Below are 22,114 nucleotides of genomic sequence, written 5' to 3'. Positions count from 1 at the left end.
ATTCTGGGGAATTTATAATGGAAAATAAGGAAATAGCGGAAGCTTTGGACAGATATTTTGTGTCTTGTTGTCACTGTAGAAGACACAAGTAACATCCCAGAAATACTTGGAAATCAAGAGGTGAAAGGGAGGAACTTAAAACAATTACAATCACCAGGGAAAGGGTACTGAGAAAACTATTAGAACTAAAGGCTGACAAGTCCCCAGAACCTGATGGCCTGCATCCTAGGGTCTTAAAAGAAGTAGCTGCTGCAATAGTAGTTATAATGGTTGTAATGTGATGGTTGTAATTTTCCAAAATTCCCTAGATTCTGGAAAGGCCCCATCAGATTGGAAAATAGCAAATGTAACTCCTCTTTTCAAGCAGGGAGGGAGACAGAAAGCAGGAAACGACAGGTCAGTTAGCCTAACATCGATCACAGGGAACATGATAGAATCTATTATTAAGGAGGTTATAGCAGGGCACTGATAAACTCTTAATGTCATCAGGCAGAGTCAACGTGGTTTTGTGAAAAGGAAATCATGTTCGACTAATTTATTAGAGTTCTAAGAGGAAGTAACAAGAAAGGTGGATAAAGGCGAATCTGCAGGTGTGGTGTACTTGGATTTCAAAAAGGCATTTGATAAGATGCCACATCAAAGGTTACTGCACAAAATAAGAGCTCATGGTGTAGGAGTAACATATTAGCATTGCCACGAAAACATGCCGAATGCTGATTTTTTTTTTTATCCACCAGCTGGAAACCTAAATTTTAAAAAGGAAAAAGAAACAGATAAAAGGTAATTTTGCTAGCAGCCAAGATGGCCACCGGAATTTCATAGAAAGTTTAAGGCACAGAAAGAGGCCACTTGGCACATGGTGTCTGTGCCGCCCGAAAAAAAATCCACCTGTTCTAAACCCACATTCCAGCATTTGGTCCGTAGCCCTGCAGCTTACGGCACTTGAGGTGCATATCCAGACTCCTTTTGAATGAGCTGAGGGTCTCCGCCTCAACTACCCTTTCAGGCAGTGAGTTCCAGACCCCCACCACCCTCTGAGTGAAAACGTTTTTCCTCATCTCACCTCTAATTTTTCTACCAATCGCTTTAAATCTATGTCCCTCGTCACTGACCTCTTTGCTAAGGTGAATAAACCCTTCACCTCCACTCTATCCAGGCCCCTCAAAATGTTGTACATTTCAATCAGATTTCCCCTCAGCCTTCTCTGTTCCAAGCAGAACAACCCCAGCCTATCCAATCTTTCCTCATTGCTGCATTTTCCCAGTCCTGGCAACATCCTCGTAAATCTCTTCTGTACTGTCTCTAGTCCAATTACATCCTTTCTGTAATGAGCTGACCAGAACTGTGCACAGTACTCAAGTTGTGGCCTAACTAATGAGCTATACAGTTCCAGCAAAACCTCCCTGCTCTTGTATTCTATACCTCGGCTAATTAGGGAAAGGATTCCATATGCCGCCTTAACCACCTTATCGAGTTACTGCTTCCTTCAGGGATCTGTGGACATTCACTCCAAGGTCCCTTACTTCCTCTACACTTCTCAGTGTTTTCCCATTAATCGTGTATTCCTTTGCCTTGTTTGACCTCCCCAAATGCATCACCTCACACTTCTCCAAGTTGAATTCCATTTGTCACTTTTCTGCCCATCTGACTGGACCATCAATATCTTCCTACAGCCTACAACAATCCTCCTCGCTATCTACCACATGGCCAATCTTTGTGTCATCCGCAGACTTCTTGCTCATGCCCTCTACACTTATATCCAAATCGTTAATATACACCACAAACAGCAGGGGGGCCCAGTACTGAGTCCTGCGGAACGCCGCTGGAACCAACCCTCCAGTTGCTAAAACAGCCGTCCACAATTACCCTTTGTTTCCTGCCATTGAGCCAATTTTGTATTCACCTTGCTGCATTTCGCTGGATCCCATGGGAATTTATTTTTTAACCAGTCTGCCATGTGGGACCTTGTCAAAAGCCTTGCTAAACTCCATGTAGACCACATCAACTGGACTACCCTCATCTATCTTCCTTGTTACTTCTTCAAAAAATTCAATTAAGTTGGTCAAACAAGATCTTCCCTTAACAAATCCATGCTGACTATCCTTGATTAACCTGTGCCTTTCTAAATGACAGTTTATCCTGTCTGTCGGAATAGATTCCAATAATTTGCCCACGACTGAAGTTAGACTGACTAGCCTGTAATTATTCGGTCTATCCTTCGCTCCCTTTTTAAACCAAGGTACAACGTTAGCAATTCTCCAATCCTCCGGCAGCACATCTGTATCCAGTGAGGACTGGAAAATGATGGTCAGAGCCTCTACTATTTCCTCTGTTGCTTCTTTTAGCAGCATTTCATCTGGCCCTGGTGATTTATCAACTTTCAAGGATGCTAATCCCATTAATGCTTCCTCTCTCCCTATGTTTATCACATCCAATACTTCACACTCTTTCTTCTTAACTACAGTATCTGCATCATCCCTCTCTTTTGTGAAGACAGACACAAAGTATTCATTAAGAGCCATACCAATATCTTCTGCTCCTACACATAGGTTACCTTTTTGGTCTTTTATGGGCCCTACTCTCTCCTTAGTTATCCTCTTACTCTTAATGTATTAATAAAACATCTTTGGATTCACCTTGATTTTGCTTGCCAATATTCTTTCATACCCTCTCTTTGCTTTCCGAATTTCCTTTTTTATTTCACCCCTCCACTTTCTATACTCCTCTCGGTTTTCTGCAGTATTGAGTTCTCTGTGTCAGACATAAGCTTTCCTTTTCTGCCTTTTCTTACCCTGTACTCTCCTTGACATCCATGAGGCTCTGGATTTAGCCACCTCACCCTTTTTCTTTGTGGAAACATGTTTACCCTGAACCCCTTGAATCTCCCCTTTAAATGCTGTTTAAACACTGTTCTGACACTGATTTACCTTCAAGTAGCTGTTTCCAGTCCACTTCCGCTAAATCACTCCTCAGTTTAGTAAAATTGGCCTTGCCCCAATTGAGAACTCTAACTCCTGTTCTTTCTCTGTCCTTTTCCATAATTATGTTAAACCTGACTGAATTATGATCACTACCACCGAAATGCTCTCCCACTGCCAGTCCTTCCACCTACCCAACTTCATTTCCTAAAACTAAGTCTAAAATTGTGCCCTCTCTTGTTGGACTTAGAGTTATAAAGTTATACCGGACAGAAACAGGCCCTTCAGCTCATAGTGCCTGTGCCGGCCATCCAGCACCCAACTATTCTAATCCCATATTCCTGCACTTGGCCCGTAGCCATATATGCTATGGCATTTCAAGTGCTCATCTAAATACTTTTTAAATGTTGTGAGGGTTCCTGCCTCCGCCATCTCTTCATGCAGTGTGTTCCAGATTCCAACCACCCTCTGGGTGAAAAAAAATTTCCTCAAATCCCCTCTAAACCTCCTACCCCTTACCCTAAATCTATGTCCGCTGGTTATTGACCCATCCACTAACAGAAAAAGTTTCTTCCTATCTAACCTATCAGTGCCCCTCATAATCTTGTACACCTCAATCATGTCCCCCCTCAGCCTTCTCTGCTCTAAGGAAAACAACCCCAGCCTTTTCAGTCTCTCTTCATAGCTGAAATGACCCAGCGCAGGCAACATCCTGATGAATCTCCTCTGCACCCTCTCCAGTGCAATTACATCCTTCCTATAGTGTGGTGACCAGAACTGTACATAGTACTCCAGCTGTGGCCTAACTAACATTTTATACAGCTCCATCATAACCTCCCTGCTCTTATATTCTATGCCTCGGCTAATAAAGGCAAGTATCCCATTTGTCTTCCTAACCACCTTATCTACCTGTGCTGCTGCCTTCAGTGATCTATGGACAAGTACACCAAGGTCCCTCTGACCTTCTGTACTTCCTAGGGTCCTACCATCCATTGTATATTCCCTTGCCTTGTTAGTCCTCCCAAAATGCATTACCCCACACTTTTCAGGATTAAATTCCATTTGCCACTGCTCCACCCATCTTACCAGCCCATCTATATCTCCCTGTAATCTAAGGATTTCTTCCTCACTATTTACAACACCACCAATTTTCGTGTCATCTGCAAACTTACTGATCATACTTCCCATATTTGCATCTAAATCATTAATGTACACTACAAACAGCAAGGGTCCAAGCACCGATCCCTGTGGTACACCACTGGTCACAGGCTTCCAATTGCAAAAACAGCCCTCGACCATTACCTTCTGCCTGCTGCCACTAAGCCAATTTTGGATCCGATTTGCCAAATTGCCCTGGATCCCATGGGCTCTTATCTTCTTAACCAATCTCCCATGGGGGACCTTATCAAAAGTCTTACTGAAATCCATGTATACTACATCAACTACTTTACCCTCATCTACACATTTAGTCACCTCCTCGAAGAATTCAATCAAGTTAGTTAGGCATGATCTCCCCCTGACAAAGCCAGCTGACTATCCCTGATTACTCCCTGCCTCTCCAAGTGGAGATTAATCCTGTCCCTCAGAATTGTTTCCAATATTTTCCCAACCACTGATGTAAGACTCACCGGCCTGTAATTGCCTGGTTTATCCCTCCTACCCTTCTTGAATAATGGTACAGACTTGCTACATACTGGGCAGAAAAGTTCTCCTGAATGCACCTCAAGATTTCTGCTCCCTGAATTCCTTTCACACTAAAACTATCTCAGTTAATATTGGGGTAATTAAAATCCCCTACTATTAATGCCCTATTGTTCTTGCACTTCTCAGAAATTTGCCTACATATCTGCTTTTCTATCTTCCTCTGACTGGGGGTCTTTAGTACACTCTCAGCAGTGTGATTGCCCCTTTTTTGTTTCTTAGCTCAATCCATATGGTCTCATTTGATGAACCTTCCAACATATCATCCCTCCTCACAGCTGTAATAGTTGCCTTGACCAGAATTGCCACTCCCCCTCCTTATCCCCCTCCCTATCGCATCTGATAACCCTGTAATCAGGAATGTTGAGCTGCCATTCCTGTTCCTGCTTCAGCCGTATTTCTGTAATAGCTATGATATCATACTGCCACATGTCAATCTGTGCCCTCAGCTCATCTGCTTTATTTGCTATACTCCTTGCATTGAAATAGATATCCTTGAGCACTGCCAAACTCTTTGAATCACTATACGCTACATTCCAATGCATCAAGGTGGAGATGAGTTGTCTGCCCAGTCCCCTCAACAATGACCTGGGGAATTTGAGTGAACTACCTGTCCCGCTCTCATTAGCAAAACATTACCCTGATTGAAAGAAGGGAATTCCTAGATATGGTCTGATTAAATTGCAAGAGGGAATATACACTGATAGCCATCATGTTGAATCACTGGTTGACAGTCATGTGATAGGCCCACCTTCTGTGTTGGGGTTATAAGTGCATCAATCATTGAAGGTGGCAGAACAGGTTGTGAGTACGGTTAACAAAGCATACCGTATCCTCGGCCTTATTAATAGGGGCATAGCGTACAAGAGCAAGGAGGTTATGTTGAACTTATATAAGACACTAGTTCGGCCTCAGCTGGAGTACTGCATCCAGTTCTGGGCGTCGCACTTCAGGGAAGATGTGAAGGCATTGGAGAGAGTACAGAAAAGCTTCATGAGACTGGTTCCAGGGATAAGGAGCCTCAGTTATGAAGATTGGAGAAGTTGGGGCTGTTTTCCTTGAAGAAGAGAAGGCTAAAAGAAAATGTGATAGAGGTATTCAAAATCATGAGGGGTCTCGACAGAGTGGATAGGGAAAAACTTCCCACTCGTGAAAGGATTGCAAAGGATTGAGAGGTCCCAGATTTAAAGCGATTGGCAAAAGAACCAAAAGCAAGTATGGTTGTTAAATTTGCCGATGACACAAAGATAGGGAGGAGAGTAAGTTGTGAAGAGGACATAAAGAGCTGAATTTTATGAGTGGCGTGCTTTGAACTTGGTGGCCTTCCGATATGGAAGCGCCACTGCTGAACCCCCGTGATATTTCACGCAGTGCCTCTTCTAAATGGAGGAGGCAGAGCGGCCGCCGCCAATGACGTAGCGGCATGGCCGCTATGTCCCCGGCAATGGCATCCGGCACCACCACGCAGGCACCGGCGCAATTTTTAAAGGGCTTCAAGCCTTTATGAACAAATAATAAATTCTTAAAGTCACACTGTGGGCAACGTAAAATGGAAAACTTTATTTACAGATCAAGGCCCCTAACCCATTCCCACAATGGCCATTAAATGTTGCTCACACACCAGAAAACCTCTTTTTCCTAATCATCGACTTTCCCCCCGAACTTTGTAACTTTGCCCCTCACCCACTTCCCATCATCCCCACAACCAATAGAAAAGGTTTTCCCGCTCCCCCCACCCTGATAATTTCACTCTATCCCCCTCCTCACCAGTGACTCGCCTCAGAACTCCAAACGGAGTTCCAAAGGTGCACGAGGTGTGGCCAGCGGCCATAATATCAGTGTGAGACTGCTGCCGGGACAGAATAAGTATGTGTAAATTTATTTGCATTGATTTTATAATTTAAATGAAAGCTTCACTGCCGAGCGTTGGGGAGGCCGCACCGAGGCCTTGCGCCACCGGTAAAATGCAGCGGGGCCTTCTCTGCTTCAGGGTCCTGGTGGGTTGCTCCCACAAGTACTTTAAGGCGAGACCCCCGATGTCGAGTTGCTGGTAAAATTCAGCCCAAAGAGTCTGCAAAGGGATATAGATAGGTTAAGTCTGTGGGCAAAAATTTGGTAGATGAAGTATAATGTGGCAAAATGTGAACTTGTCCACTTTGGTAGGAAGAACAGAAACAGAAATGTCTTATTTCCATGGAGAGGGATTCCAGAACTCTGTGGTACAGAGGGATCTGGGTGTCCTGGTACATGAATCACAAAATATTAATATACAGCTATAGCAAGTGATTCGGAAGGCAAATGGAATATTGTCATTTATTGCAAGGGGAATGGAATATAAAAGTAGGGAAGTTTTGTTAACAGTTGTACAGGGCATTGATGAGACCACATCTGGAGTATGGTGTACAGTTTTGGTCTCCTTACTTAAGAAAGGATATAATTGCATTGGAAGCAGTTCAGAGAAGGTTGACTCGACTGATTCCTGGGATGAAGGGGTTATCTTATGAGGAAAGGTTGAACAGGTTGGGCTTGTATCCATTGGAGTTTAGAAGAATGAAAGGTGATCTTATTGAAACATATAGGATCCTGAGGAGACTTGACAGGATGGATGTTGAAAGGATGTTTCCCCTTATGGGAGAGACTAGAACTAGGGGACAAAGTTTTAAAAATAAGGGGTTCCCCATTTAAGACGGAGATGAGGAGAAATTTTTTCTCTCAGGAGCTCATTAGCTTGTGGAATTCTCTTCCCCAGAGAGCAATGGAGGCACGGTCATTGAATATTTTTAAGGTTGAATGATGGCTTCTTGATTGACAAGGAGTCAAAGGTTATAGCAGCTGGACAGAAAAGTAGAGTTGAGGCTGCAATCAGATCAGCCACGATCTTATCAAATGGTGGAGCAGGCCTGAGGGGCCAAATGGCCTACTCCTGCTCCTAATTCATATGTTCATATGTACGACTCTTATCCCCCTTGTTCTACTACCTTGTAAATTGACTTGCCTGACATCCAGTACTAAATGAGCAGAAATTTCCTTCAATTAAATATTGGGAAGACCGAAGCCATTCACTTCAGTCCCTGCTACAAACACAGGTACTTAGCTACTGACTACACCCTTATCCTTGGCAACTGTCTGTGGCTGAACCAGCCTGTTCGCAACCTTGGTGTCATAGATTTCTGCAGTCCTTGTACTTCTAGACAGTTACACAGGAAACTGCACCATCTTGCTGCGGAGCACCAGGGTCAATTTTTATGCCTATAGCTGAACCTCTTTAACATTGCAATATCAGATATTGTGCTTGATATGTATGCATCAGGAAGGTCACTGATGCGTTGAGCTGGATGGTAGCCCAATATCACCATGACATGCATGTATTTTGACATTGCATTGGTGCTTTTCTCAAAGTTCAACAGATCTTTGATAGCTACCTTGTATCAATTTGAAGGATGTGAGTCTGGTATGACTCATATTTTACACCTTGATTCTGTGCGAGGAAGAACTTTTTTACGCAGCGGGCAATAATGACCTGGAACTCGCTGCCGACAAGGGGGGGGTGGAGCGGAGACAATAATTTCAAAACGAAATTGATGGCAATTTGAAGGAAATAAACTTGCAGGCCTACGGAAATCGAGCGGGGGAATGGGACTGACTGGATTGCTCCTTGGAGAGCCAGCATGGACTTGTTGGGCTGAATGGCCTCCTTATGTGCTGTAAATGGCTCTATGACTCTATTACTAATACCACCTACTTCCACCTGTGTAACATTGCCCAAATCTGCCACTGACCCAGCTCATCTGCCTCTGAAACCCGTTGAAGCTCAGTGGTTTTAAGGACACCAATTTGGGCCTGCTGTGATGCCGACTGTGGCCCTTAGGGAAGTTCCGCTGCTCCTGGCTCCAGATCAAGGTAAGTTAAAATTCAGAAAATTACCTTTGTTTTGGCAGCCTCCAGCAGTCTCTTTAAAGACTGCTGGTTAGGCCACAGGAAAAACCAAAAAACTACGCAGAGCATTTTTTAATGAGGAGCTTAAGCCTGTTTCAGCCTGACTGTGCTTCAGGGTCTATTTGGTCAAGCGTGCCTGTGCCAGTTCTCTGTAAGAGTTACAAATTCCCTTGACCTTGCCGTGTGGCCTCTTAAAATTTTTTTAGATTTATCCACTTCCATTTTGAAAGTTATAATGGATTCTGATTCTGGTTGGTTCATCTGCATAAAAATATTCAATCCTTTCCTTTCATTCTTTTAGTTATGATTTATGCCCTTCAGTTATCGGCTTATCGATCAGTGGAAATATATATAAGCAGTTATCTTTAATTTTGGCTGTGAGTGCAGACATGATAAGATAATCAGAGGGCTAGATAGGGTGGATAGTGAGAGTCTTTTTCCTCGGATGGTGATGGCATAGGGGACATAGCTTTAAGTTGAGGGGTGATAGATATAGGACAGATGTCAGAGGTAGTTTCTTTACTCAGAGAGTAGTAGGGGCGTGGAACGCCCTGCCTGCAACAGTCGTAGACTCGCCAACTTTAAGGGCATTTAAGTGGTCATTGGATAGACATATGGATGAAAATGGAATAGTGTAGGTCAGATGGTTTCACAGGTCGGCGCAACATCGAGGGCCGAAGGGCCTGTAACTGCGCTGTTATGTTCTATGTATGTATGTTAAATGAGCATAAAATTAACAAACTTCAAAGAAGACTTGAGACTGTCCCTCAGATTTTGCAGAAATGTGCAATCAACTTTCCGTATAAAGTAATTATTCCTGTTTTCATTAAAAAGTTTATTAAGAAACTGGATTATCATCAGGCTAAGGCGAGGAGTGAGGGCTATAACAAAATCATGGGAATGTGCAGTCAAATTCACATACATTCACAGTGAGTGAAATTTTGCAGAATTAAGAATTACTTCTGTGACTGCAGCCAACCAGTATTTTTATCGCAACAATTTTGTGTCTTCTTTAAATAAACACTGGGTTACGTTGATTCCTCTTAAATTATAGCTTATTTGTAACGTTGCACCGTTACGCTATTTTGGACGTGTGGGAATTTGAAAGAACGACAAGTGTCAACTAAATAACCAGTCATTTTTTTCTAATGCTGTTAAACTAACAATAGACTTAATGTCCTGAAATCTGCAAAGCTCTGTTCATACAGTTACGCAGTACCCATGCCTCTAGTGCTCTTTGTTTAGATTGGCTAAGAAGACCAAGTGGAAAATCTGAAGTACTTAGAAGGAGATCCTGCACTCAGTTGACCCCGTTAAGGCAACCTTTCTGTTTCATATATAAAATATCACACCCATGTTAAAAGTGTTGTATGTGAGAGAATTCCTTGCTGTCATTGGCGCTGGTGATGAGATTTATTCAATGTCCAACATCTGTGACTCTTAGTAGAGGTTAGTTTTTTTTAATGATAAGCAAATCAGATTGCATGTCAAGAAGCATCATGTGTTAATGATGAAAGCTTACACTGCGATCCAAAGAAATTCTAAATCAGTTGAGGGGATGTGTTAAATTCTAAGGTACATATTTTTATGATGTTTTGGTATGTTCTATATGAATGCAGAAGTCCTCGAGGTGGCCAGCATTCCCAGCATATACACCCTACTGAGCTAGCGGTGCTTGAGATGGCTTGGCCATGTGAGCCCCTTGGAAGATGGCAGGATCCAAGGACACATTGTACAGCGAGCTCATCATTGGTACCAGAACCACCAGCCATCCGCGTCTCCGCTTTAAAGACGTCTGCAAACGCGACATGAAGTCCTGTGACATTGACCACAAGTCGTGGGAGTCAGTTGCCAGTGATCGCCAGAGCTGGCGGACAGCCATAAAGGCGGGGCTAAAAAGTGGCGAGTCGAAGAGACTTAGCAGTTGGCAGGAAAAAAGACAGAAGCGCAAGGAGAGAGCCAACTGTGTAACAGCCCCGACAACCAATTTTATCTGCAGCACCTGTGGAAGAGTCTGTCACTCTAGTATTGGCCTTTATAGCCACTCCAGGCGCTGCTCCACAAACCACTGACCAGCTCTAGGCGCTTACCCATTGTTTCTCGAGACAAGGAGGCCAAAGAAGAAAGATAGGATGCATGCACTTGTACAGTACTTGAAAAGAACGTGTAGCACAAAAGACGAGGAATAATCACTATCTTGCTTTGCTCTTTTTCAAAAACCCTCTATATTTAAGATTCATTCTTGCAATGATGCTCTGTGTATATTGATGTGCATATATTCATATGATCCTACATGCAATACTTTAACAGATTTATTTTAATAAATTTATTTTAATAAAAATCTTCTGACTTTTTTCTAGGTGAAGATGATGATGATGATGAATGTGCTGAGGAGAAGCTGCCTTCATGCTTTGATTATGTGATGCACTTTCTGACTGTCTTCTGGAAAGTTCTTTTTGCTATTGTACCTCCTACGGAGTACTGGAATGGCTGGGCCTGCTTTGTAGTATCCATTTTGATGATTGGCCTCCTAACTGCTATCATTGGTGACTTGGCTTCCCATTTTGGCTGCACTATTGGACTGAAGGACTCTGTTACCGCAGTAGTATTTGTCGCATTGGGAACCTCTGTTCCAGGTAAAAAGCTTTCATTGCTCTTTGAATATCCTTCATATTTAGAATACTGTTAGGTGCCAGTTAACTTTTACAAGGCATATCTAACCTTTCAACCAAGAGGGTTATTTTTTGCAATCCTTCACATTTTTGGTACATATTAAGGGTACAGTAATTTAGATTCAGTTTAAATATTCTTTGAATTTGGCTCCTGAACTGTAGGGATCTCCTCATAGGTTTTCCATATATAACAAAATCAAAGAAAAACTACAAATGCTGGAAATCTGCAATAAACTTAGAAATTGATTGAAATACACAACTGATGGGATCTTCCCACCTAATCCCACATCCAGTCTCGTGACTGGAGAATATCTCGAGATGTAAGTAGGTGAGAGTTCATATATCGACTGCTGGACCCTAGATTTTCCAAAGTGTTTTCATCTTAGTTTGGATCTTAGTACTTTTTCCACTTGTTGTATCAGTCAAATCAATGTTGATCATTCTATAATTGTGTCTAGTTATATAACTATCTGTATATAATATATGCTGCTGAATCCCCATGATGTTGGTCACAATAAGGCAGAGGATATGCTCTTTCTTACCTGCTTCTGTGGTGCTGCTTCCTCTTTTCTGTCATCATCTACTGCCTCTCTGCTGGTTCTCCCTTCTCTTTTACTTTTCTCTTTTGATTTTGGTGTTCTGTCTGTCTTCTTAGCATATATCACTAGTCTAATGAGAGGTGGTCGGTGGTGTAGTTTGTAAGGTGACATTTATGGTAGTGTTTTTAGGGCACTGAGCATCAGACATATTTTGGATCACAGATTACAGGCAGGAAATATAGGAACAGGCACTTGTCTTCCTGCCAAATCTCTTGATAGCCTTATCTATCAAAAATCAATCAATCTCAGTCTTCAAAACTTCAATTGACGTAGAATTCACAGCATTTTGGGGGAGTGATTTCTAGATTTTCACTACTGTTTGTGTAAAAGAAATGCTTTCTTATTTCAATCAGAGTGGCATTGCACAGGAAATTTATTGACTAAATTTTTATATTCATTTACTATTTCTAATATTCCATGGGAGAGACAAATCAATTTGTTAATGAGTAAAAACAGAAAATGCTGGAAATACTGTCACAGAGAGCAAGCACGGACAGGATGGGCTGGATGGCCTCTGTGATTCTGTAGCAAGATGCTCTCTTATTTGCTGAGTATTTCCGACATTTTATATTTCCATTTCAGATTTCCAGCATCTGCAGTATTTTGCTTATGTTAATAAATACTTTACCTTTTATAACATAGGAAAGGATTTTGCATTTTTTCAATAACACTTCATGCCAGTAATTTCTTAATGGTCACACAATTGCAAAACTCAAATTTGCTCCTATACAACACAAAGAAGTTTATTACCTTAGATGCTTGGAAGCCCTCATCACCTTATGGGCTTGATGTACTTTCTATTGACAGGTTCTTCTTTGCACTTCATGTGTAATATTTTTCTGCCATAGTTTTTAGCAATTTACAGTGCCTCACTGCTTTGTAGGATCTTCCTTTGGGAAATAATTGCCACAGTTCTGACTGGATTTAGCTCTACACTGTCAAATACAGTGTCTCACAGGTTACAATCTAAATCAGAAGCAGAACAACTTGTCTTCCCCTTGCTCACCTCCTACCTTCCTAGTAAAAGCAATACTTCTCTGCAACTACAGATGAAAATTGTGTTTGTGAGTTAATCTACTGGACAATTTTATCTATTATGAATTCAGCACCAATTAACTATTATTAATGTTTTGCTCAAATAGCTGTTCTTCTTTGGCCTCCTTGTCTCGAAAGACAATGGGTAAGCGCCTGGAGATGGTCAGTGGTTTGTGAAGCAGCGCCTGGAGTGGCTATAAAGGCCAATTCTAGAGTGACAGTCTCTTCGACTCGCCACACTTTAGCCTCGCCTTTATGGCTGCCCACCAGCTCTGGCGATTGCTGGCAACTGACTCCCATGACTTGTGATCAATGTCACAGGACTTCATGTCGCGTTTGCAGACGTCTCTAAAGCGGAGACATGGACGGCCGGTGGGTCTGATACCAGTGATGAGCTCGCTGTACAATTTGTCCTTGGGGATCCTGCCATCTTCCATGCGGCTCACATGGCCAAGCCATCTCAAGCGCCGCTGGCTCAGTAGGGTGTATATGCTGGGGATGTTGGCCACCTCGAGGACTTCTGTGTTGGAGATATGGTCCTGCCACCTGATGCCAAGGATTCTCCGGAGGCAGCGAAGATGGAATGAATTGAGACGTCGCTCTTGGCTGACATCCAGCCCTCGCTGTCGTAGAGCAAGTTACTGAGGACACAGGCTTGATACACTCGGACTTTTGTGTTCCGTGTCAGTGCGTCATTTTCCCACACTCTCTTGACCAGTCTGGACATAGCAGTGGAAGCCTTTCCCACGCGCTTGTTGATTTCTGCATCGAGAGACAGGTTACTGGTGATAGTTGAGCCTAGGTAGGTGAACTCTTGAACCACTTCCAGAGCGTGGTTGTCGATATTGATGGATGGAGCATTTCTGACGTCCCATGATGTTCATTTTCTTGAGGCTGATGGTTAGGCCAAATTCGTTGCAGGCAGCCGCAATCCTGTCGATGAGTCTCTGCAGATACTCTTCTGTGTGAGATGTTAAAGCAGCATCGTCAGCAAAGAGGAGTTCCCTAATGAGGACTTTCCGTACTTTGGTCTTCGCTTTGGTCTTCAAGCTTGAACATCCTGCCACCTGATCTTGTGTGGAGGAAAATTCCTTCTTCTGAAGTCTTGAACGCATGTGAGAGCAGCAGGGAGAAGAAGATCCCAAACAGTGTAGGTGCGAGAACACAGCCCTGTTTCACGCTACTCAGGATAGGAAAGGGGTCTAATGAGGCGCCGCTATGCTGAATTGTGCCTTTCATATTGTCATGGAATGAGGTGATGATACCTAGTAGGTTTGGTGGACATCCAATCTTTTCTAGTAGTCTGAAGAGACCACATCTGCTGACGAGGTCAAAGGCTTTGGTGAGATCAATGAAAGCAATGTAGAGGGGCATCTGTTGTTCACGGCATTTCTCCTGTAGCTGGCGAAGGGAGAACAGCATGTCAATGGTGGATCTCTCTGCTCGAAAGCCACACTGTGCCTCAGGGTAGACACGCTCAGCCAGCTTCTGGAGTCTGTTTAAAGCGCTTCGAGCGAAGACTTTCCCCACTATGCTAAGCAGGGAGATTCTACGGTAGTTGTTGCAGTCACTGTGTTCACCCTTGTTCTTATAGAGGGTGATGATATTGGCATTGCGCATGTCCTGTGGTACTGCTCCCTCATCCCAGCACAGGCAAAGCAGTTCGTACAAAGCTGTTCTACACATACATAAACCAACCACATGTTTAAAAGTGTTCAAGGCAAAACAATGAGAAATCGATATAATTGGATGTTTTCCTGATATGGAGTGCTTACTTTCTTTTTATTTATTTGTTCTTAGTATGTGAGCATTACTGGCAAGGCCATCATTTACTGCCCATCCCTAATTGTCCTTGAGAAGTTGGTGGTGAGCCATCTTCCTCAACCATTGCAGGCCATGTGGTATAGATACATCCATAGAACTGTTAGGGAGTTCCAGGATTTTGACCTGGAAGGCGAAGAGGTGGCGATATAGTTCCAAGTCAGGATGCTGAGTGACTTGGAGGGGAACTTGCAGGTGGTGGTGTTCCCATACCAATGCTGCCCTTGTCATTCTAGGTGGTAGAGATTGTGGGTTTGGAAGGTGCTGTCTAAGGAGTCCTGGTGCGTTGCTGCACTGCATCTTGTAGATGGTACGCATTGCTGTTAAGGCTCGCCGGTGGTGGAGGAAGTGAATGTTTAAGGTGGTGGATGGTAAAGGCCTGCTACCCGACCTGAACCCGACGAGACCCGACGACATGCGTTGGGTTCGGGTTCAGGTCGGGTTGCAGTTCCGGGTCTGGGTCAGGCACACACAGTATTAATTGGACTTGAAGGGTTGTTTAAAAAGAAACGGATTCGGAATCGGAAAGTAGGTAAAGTGAACATTCCGGTGGTTGGGTCGGGTCAGGAGCGGGAAAAAATGGAGGGACTCGGGCCAGGTCGGGCTCGTGTCCGATGTGGTTCTATCCGGTTCGGCTCGGGTTTTGTCTCCTGGCCTGAGCAGGCCTTTACTGGTTGGGGTGCCAATCAAGCAGGCTGCTTTGTCCTGGATGGTGTCGAACTTCTTGAGTGTCATTGGAGCTGCACCCATCCAGGCAAGTGGAGAGTATTCCATCACACTCCTTACTAGTGCCTTGTAGTTGGTGGACAGTCTTTAGGCAGTCAGTAGGTGGGTTTCTCACTGCAGTTTTCCAGACTCTGACCTGCTCTTGTTGCCACAGTATTTATATGGCTAGTCCAGTTCAGTTTCTGGTCTATGGTAACCACAAGGTTGTCAATAGTGGGGCATTCAGCAATGGTAATGCCTTTGAATGTCAAGGACAATGGTTATATTCTTTTTTGTTGGAGATGGTCATTGCCTGGTATTTGTGTGGTGTGAATGTCTCTTGCTACTTATCAGCCCAAGCCTGAATGTTGTCTAGGTCTTGCTGCATATGGGCATTGACTGATGCAGTATCTGAGGAGTTGCAAATGGTACTGAACATTTTGCCATCATCATCAAACATCCCCATTTCTGACCTTATGTTGGAGAGAAGGTCATTGATGAAGCAACTGAAGGTGGTTGGGCCTAGGGCACTACCCTGAGAAACTCCTGCAGCAATGTCCCCTGGGGCTGAGATGATTGGCCTCCAACAACCACAACTCTTTGTTTGTAGAGAGGCACCCAGAGAACCTTGGGACAACTGCCAAGAGACCAGGCAGAAATATCCGCCAAGTGTGCACAGTTACTGGTAAAGATCTTATTATTTATCCAGCTAAAACCACCCTACCCATTTGGCTGAGTGAGAAAATTCAATTATTAATAAAAATCTGTCATTGAAAGCTCGTCTCAGTTATGGCGCCATGAAACTATCGCTTGTTATAAAAACGCATCTGGTTCACCAATGAACTTCAGGGAAGGAAATCTGCCGTCTTTACCTGGTGTGACCTACATGTGACTCCAGACCCACAGCAATGTGGTTGACTCTTAATTGCCCTCTGTTGTCAAGGGCAATTAAGGATGGGCAACAAATGCTGTCTTTGCCAGCGACAACCACATCCCATGAAAGAATTTTAAAAAATGATGTTCTGAACTCAGCAGGATATGTAAAGAGAAGCACAGGAAGAGGAAATAAATAAGAAATATTGGCTTATTTTTCTCAATACATACCTTATACTACCTGTCTACAGGTGGAATTTTCAGGATCTTAGATCAGTTCATTGGAGTTAGGTGTTGCGTTTTGTGTTATAATGTGTCCACACCAACCACGCAGACGAGAGATACTAACTTGTACACAGCAATATTGGGAAGGTGATTTACATTGTTGTTACTGTGGCTGCTTGCAACAAGTGCTTAAAGGTCACAAGGGTCTGTGCATCACATCCTTTCTGGTGATGGACAGCCATTTCAGGTATGCCACTTAAAGCAATAGTCCAGCACTTAAAGCAATACCCCAACAGTAGGTAAGTGTTGGATACCTTTTCCAGGGAAGAAAAGGCTTGAAAAATACAGTGAAACAAAACGTAATGATACTCGACTCGATGTTTAATTGAGGAGCTATGCAGGCTTTCAAGGGAGTGTATTTTATTCAATAGATCCATCAAATGATGAATCCTGCAAAAGGCATGATATCAAAAGAGTGCTGTACATGGATTCTTCAGTAATGAGGCACATATATACCTTGTGTTATATAAGGAGCTGTGCCATGTTAAACAACTTGTAAAGGTAATTAGCTGTACATTTGAAAGCCACAAACATGGGATAAAAATCTGTGCTGGTGTATGCGATTTCAGGAGTTAACTTTTGAACCTTTAGAATACATTAGATTGAACCATCACAGAATAAGCCATTTGACTCATTATAATTGTGCTGGATCTCTGAAAAGGATTGGCATTTCTAGATTCTCTTGCCCTTTCTCCATACCATTTATCAAATGTTTATCCAATTCCCTCTTGAAAACTATTATGGATTCTGCTTCCACAGTTGTTTCTTTTGGGCTTTCCATGTCTTAACAACTCTGTTTAAAAACATTTTTAGTTTTCACTTTGTAATTTTGGTTATGATCTTAAATTTATGTTCTCTAGTTACTGACTTACTGATTAGTGGAAATAAATTTTCAAAATCTTTCTTTATCAAAATGTTATTTTCAACACCACTATCAGATCTCCTCTAACCTTCTCTGCTTTAATAAAAAAGAGCCCTCATTTTCCTTGTCTCTCATTATTACTAAAGCTTTTCATCCTTCATGTCATCTCGGTAAAACTCTACATAGAAACAGGAGTAGGTCATTCAGCCCCTCGAGCCTGTTCCACCATTCAATTAGATCAAAGCTGATCTGATTCCATATATCCACCTTGGTTATAATGCTGAAACTCTTGTTGATTCTTGTTGATCAAAGCTCTTATCAATCTCAGTTTTGAAATTGACCCATCCTCAACAGCTTTTTAGGGGAAAGAGTTCTGTGACCTTGACATTCTTCCCTAAAGTAGGGCAGCCAAAAGGAACATAATGTGGCATAAATTCCTTAGTGCCCCAAACATAGTATGAATCCATAGCATGCCGGAACAGAGAGACCAGAGAAAAAAAAACATTTGGTCTTGGCCCTCATCAGAATAAATCAGCCAAACTGGGTGTCAATCAGGCATTCTGTCACGGCATGCTTTACCAATTTTGCCCCACGCTGAGTCAAAAATGCAAGTCTGGCCAAATGGGGATGGATGGGGGCATTGAGGCAGTTGTTTCGTGGAGCCAGGAGGAGCATTCCTTCTAACTTCACACAATACTAAAACACTTCTTGGCCTTATTTGAGCAACCTTCAGCAGTCCCTTCAAGGACTAGGTGGGGGGGGGGGTGCGGGGGGCGCGAAATCACATCTGATTTACAGCAAATGAATTTAAGAAAATTAATATTTCATATAAAAATTATTCAATGTAAAAGGAGGTCCTGACCAATAGCCATTGTACCCAATGTCTGTGCAGATCAGGTTGATTGGTTATTCATGCTCCCGTTTTAGACTCATAAAATGTTAAATTTAAGCTCTTGCAATGTTCTAACTGCAGTACCAAAGCAGCCTTTGTCAAAATCACAAATGATATCCTATGTGATTATGACTGTGATAACCTATCCCTCCTCATCCTTCTCAACCTATCTGCAGCCTTTGACACAGTTTTCCACACTATCCTCCTCTAAAGCCTCTCCTCCATCTTCCAGCTGGATGGGAATGCCCTCACCTGGTCTCATCTTATCTATCCAATCGTAGCCAGAGAATCACCTACAATTGCCTCTCTTCCAGTTCCTGCACCTTTACCTCTGAAGATCTGCAAGGATCTATCCCTGGCCCTCTCCTATTTCTCATCTGCATGCTTCCCCTCAGCGACATCATCCGAAAACAGAATGTCAGGTTTCACATGTACGTTGTACCTAACTGTCCCTCATCTCTCTCAACCCCTCCACAGTCTCTGATTTGTCACACTGCTTGTCCGACAACCAGTACTGTATGAGCAGAAATTTCCTCCAACTAAATATTGGGAAGATTGAAGCCTTTGGGGGCTAAATAGGATAGCCCTGAAAATATGCACAGAGTCACAATGCACAACTAGCCTGCAACCGCTGAATGCAATACGGGTAGCGCAACAACTTCATATTGCCTGCAGATCTCCACAATCTCTGCATCCAGCCAGCGCCAACCACGCTGTTCATTAGCTGGATGCATCAGCAGGGGCAAATGTTGAGTGGTTAGCACCATGTAAAGGTAGAAAGCACTACTACTTCAAGCGAACCTGCACCTCTTATAGGGGAGGCTATATTGAAGGCTATACTGTAGCTTGAGCACTTGCTGGGAGTCATGGTTGGAGAGAATCTGACCTGGGAAAGATTGAGGAATGGGACAACAGAGATGAGAGTGGTCTCCAAGATTTTCAGACACTGCGCTGGAGGTCTTGGTGGAGGAGATGGACAGAAGGAGAGATATTCTTTATCTCCAGGAGGTGGAGGCCCTCTGGATATGCAGTCAAATGGCTATGGGAGCAGATAGCCATGGAGGTCAATGCCAGAAGTCAGTCCCCGAGAACCTGGATGCAGTGCTGCAAGAAGTTCCATGACATTGCATTGCAGCTTCAAATGTCATACCCTACCAACTCCACCAATAGCCGAACCACTGCTCAAATCACCACACTCCCCATCACTCACCTACCAGCAATCTCTGTCAATCAGACCTCACATCTGCTTCTCGCAGATTGCACAAACTGCCAACTATTCAACCATGACAACCGCATTATGCAAGTCACACTTTCCTCTTTCTTGCAGGTCAAGGTGGCACACAATCAGAGGCTGCAGGAGATAACCAGAAGGGGTTATGCGCCTGCATGTCCTAACCCCCATGGAGGATATGGTGCTGTCCATTATTGGGATGCCGATTGCTGGGTCTGAAATCAAGGATGACAGTATCCTCATACCTAATTCTCTTCCTCACTTCTAACATCTCCGCTCACCACACAATTTTTTCTGATTTACAAGCTGCAGATGGTGTAACCATGCATCTCTTACTTTCTGCACTCCCCATTCCACAACCTTTCCCTTGTGCATTTTTTTTTCGGTTAACCAAGAAGTGCAGCCTAGCCAGGCAATGGAGAACATCAACGAGAGAGAGTGATAATGAAGATGGCTTGCAGCATCATGGGGCTGGCTATGACTGAGCCCATTGTCATCTGGCATTGCTGAGACTATTGAGGATGAGGGTATGTTCCTACCTTATACACCTCTCAACTCCCAGTTCAGATACTGACACTACTCATATCCTAGAAGATAGATTATAGTCGAGATCTGCATGTGGTGAGACACCAGGAACAAATGGGTTGCAGCCAGAGCAAGGGCAAGGATAGCGCAGGTGCCAGCTTGCTGGAATGTGAGGTCACACACGGATTCTGCTGCAGAGGAACATAGGAAATAGGAGCAGGAGTAGGCCATTCAACCCTCGAGCCTTTTCTGCCATTCAGTAGGATCATGGCTGATCATCTATCTCAACGCCACTTTCCCGTGCTATCTCCATATCCCTCGATGTCATTAGTATCCAAATATCTATCGATTTCTATCTTGCATATACTCAATGATTGAGCTTCCACAGCCCTCTGGGGTAGAGTGTTCCAAAGATTCTCCACCCCTTGAGTGAAGAAATTCCTCCGTATCTCAGTTTTTAACGGCCTACCCCTTATTCTGAGACTATGCCTCCGGTCCTAGACTCAGCAGCCAGGGGAAACATCCTATCTACATCCACCCTGTCACGCCCTGTAAGAATTTTGTAAGTTTTAATGAGATCACCTCTCGTTATTTGAAACTCTAGAGAATACAGGCCCAGTTTCCTCAATCGATCTTCATAAGACAATCCTGCCATCCCAGGGATTAGTCTAGTGAACCTCTGTTGCACTCCCTCTATGGCAATTATATCCTTCCTTCGATGAGGAGACCAAAACTGTACACAATACTCCAGGTGCGGTCTCACCAAGGCGCTATACAATTGCAGCAAGACTTCTTAACTCCTGTTCTCAAAAGCCCTTGTGATGAAGGCCAACATACCATTTGCCTTCCTACTTGCTTGCTGTACGTGCACACTCGCTTTTAGTGACTCATGAACAAGGACACCCAGGTTCCTTTGGACATCAATGCTTCTCAACCTCTCACCATTTAAGAAATACTCTGTCTTTCTATTTTCACACTTCACACTTATTCACGTTATGTTCTTTCTCCCATGTTGTTGTCCTTTCACTTAGCCTTTCTAAGTCCCCTTGAAACCTCCTTGAATCCTCCTCACAACTTAGATTCCCACCTAATTTTGTGTCATCAGTAAATTTGGGAATATTACATTTGGTCCCCATATCCAAATCGTTTATATAGATTGTGAACAGCTATGGCCCCAGCACTGATCCTTGCGGTACCCCACTAGTAACAGCCTGCCATCCTGCTCTCTGTTTTCTATCTGTTAACCAATTCTCAATCCATACCAGTATATTACCCCAATCTCATGTGCTCTAATTTTATTTACTGACCTCCTGTGTGAACCTTATCAAAAGACTTCTGAAAATCCAAATATACTACATCCACTGGTTCTCCCTTGTCTATTCTGCTAGTTGCATCCTCAGAAAACTCCCAACAGGTTTGCCAAACATGATTTCCCTTTCATAAATCCATGTTGACTCTGCCGACTCAGATTATTTTCTAATTGTCTAGTTATCATATCCTTTTATAATAGATAGTAACATTTTCCCTACTACTGACATCAAACTGACAGGTCTGTAGTTCCCCATTTTCTCTCTCCCTCCTTTCTTAAATAATGAACATATAAATTAGGAGCTGGAGTAGGCCATTTGGCCCCTCAAGCCTGCGCCGCCATTCAATAAGTTCATGGCTGAACCGATGACTCCACATTTCCACCTACCCCGGATAACCTTTCACCCCCGTGTTTATCAAGAACCTTATCTACCTCTGCCTTAAAAATATTCAAAGACTCTGCTTCCACTGCCTTTTGAGGAAGAGAATTCCAAAGACTCACGACCCTCTGAGAGAAAACATTTTTCCTCATCTCTGTATTAAATGGGCGACCCCTTATTTTTAAACAGTGACCCCTAGTTCTAGATTCTCCCACAAGGGGAAACATCCTTTCCACAACCACCCTGTCAAGACCCCTCATGATCTTACATGTTTCAATCAAGTCGCCTCTTACTCTTCCAAATTCCAGCGAATACAAGCCTAGCCTGTCCAATCTTTCCTCGTAAGATAGCTCGCCCATTCCAGGTGTCAC

The 22,114-nt window shown here is 43.3% G+C and overlaps 1 protein-coding gene across 5 annotated transcripts in view; it reads left to right on the top strand.

Annotated features, from left to right (window-relative positions):
* LOC137363949 (sodium/calcium exchanger 1-like) overlaps positions 1-22,114 on the top strand; it is a 401,527-nt gene that overhangs the window by 338,950 nt on the left and 40,463 nt on the right. For all 5 annotated transcript variants that reach the window (XM_068027466.1, XM_068027457.1, XM_068027463.1 and 2 more), the window contains one exon: positions 10,916-11,191. In XM_068027466.1, coding sequence (XP_067883567.1) covers positions 10,916-11,191 — 276 coding nt within the window. The remainder of the gene's footprint in view (positions 1-10,915; positions 11,192-22,114) is intronic.

Source organism: Heterodontus francisci, chromosome 3, assembly GCF_036365525.1.
Source record: "Heterodontus francisci isolate sHetFra1 chromosome 3, sHetFra1.hap1, whole genome shotgun sequence".
Taxonomy (NCBI): Eukaryota; Metazoa; Chordata; class Chondrichthyes; order Heterodontiformes; family Heterodontidae; genus Heterodontus; species Heterodontus francisci.
The sequence above is the reverse complement of the archived record's forward strand: the minus strand, read 5'-3'. Positions and strand labels throughout refer to the sequence as shown.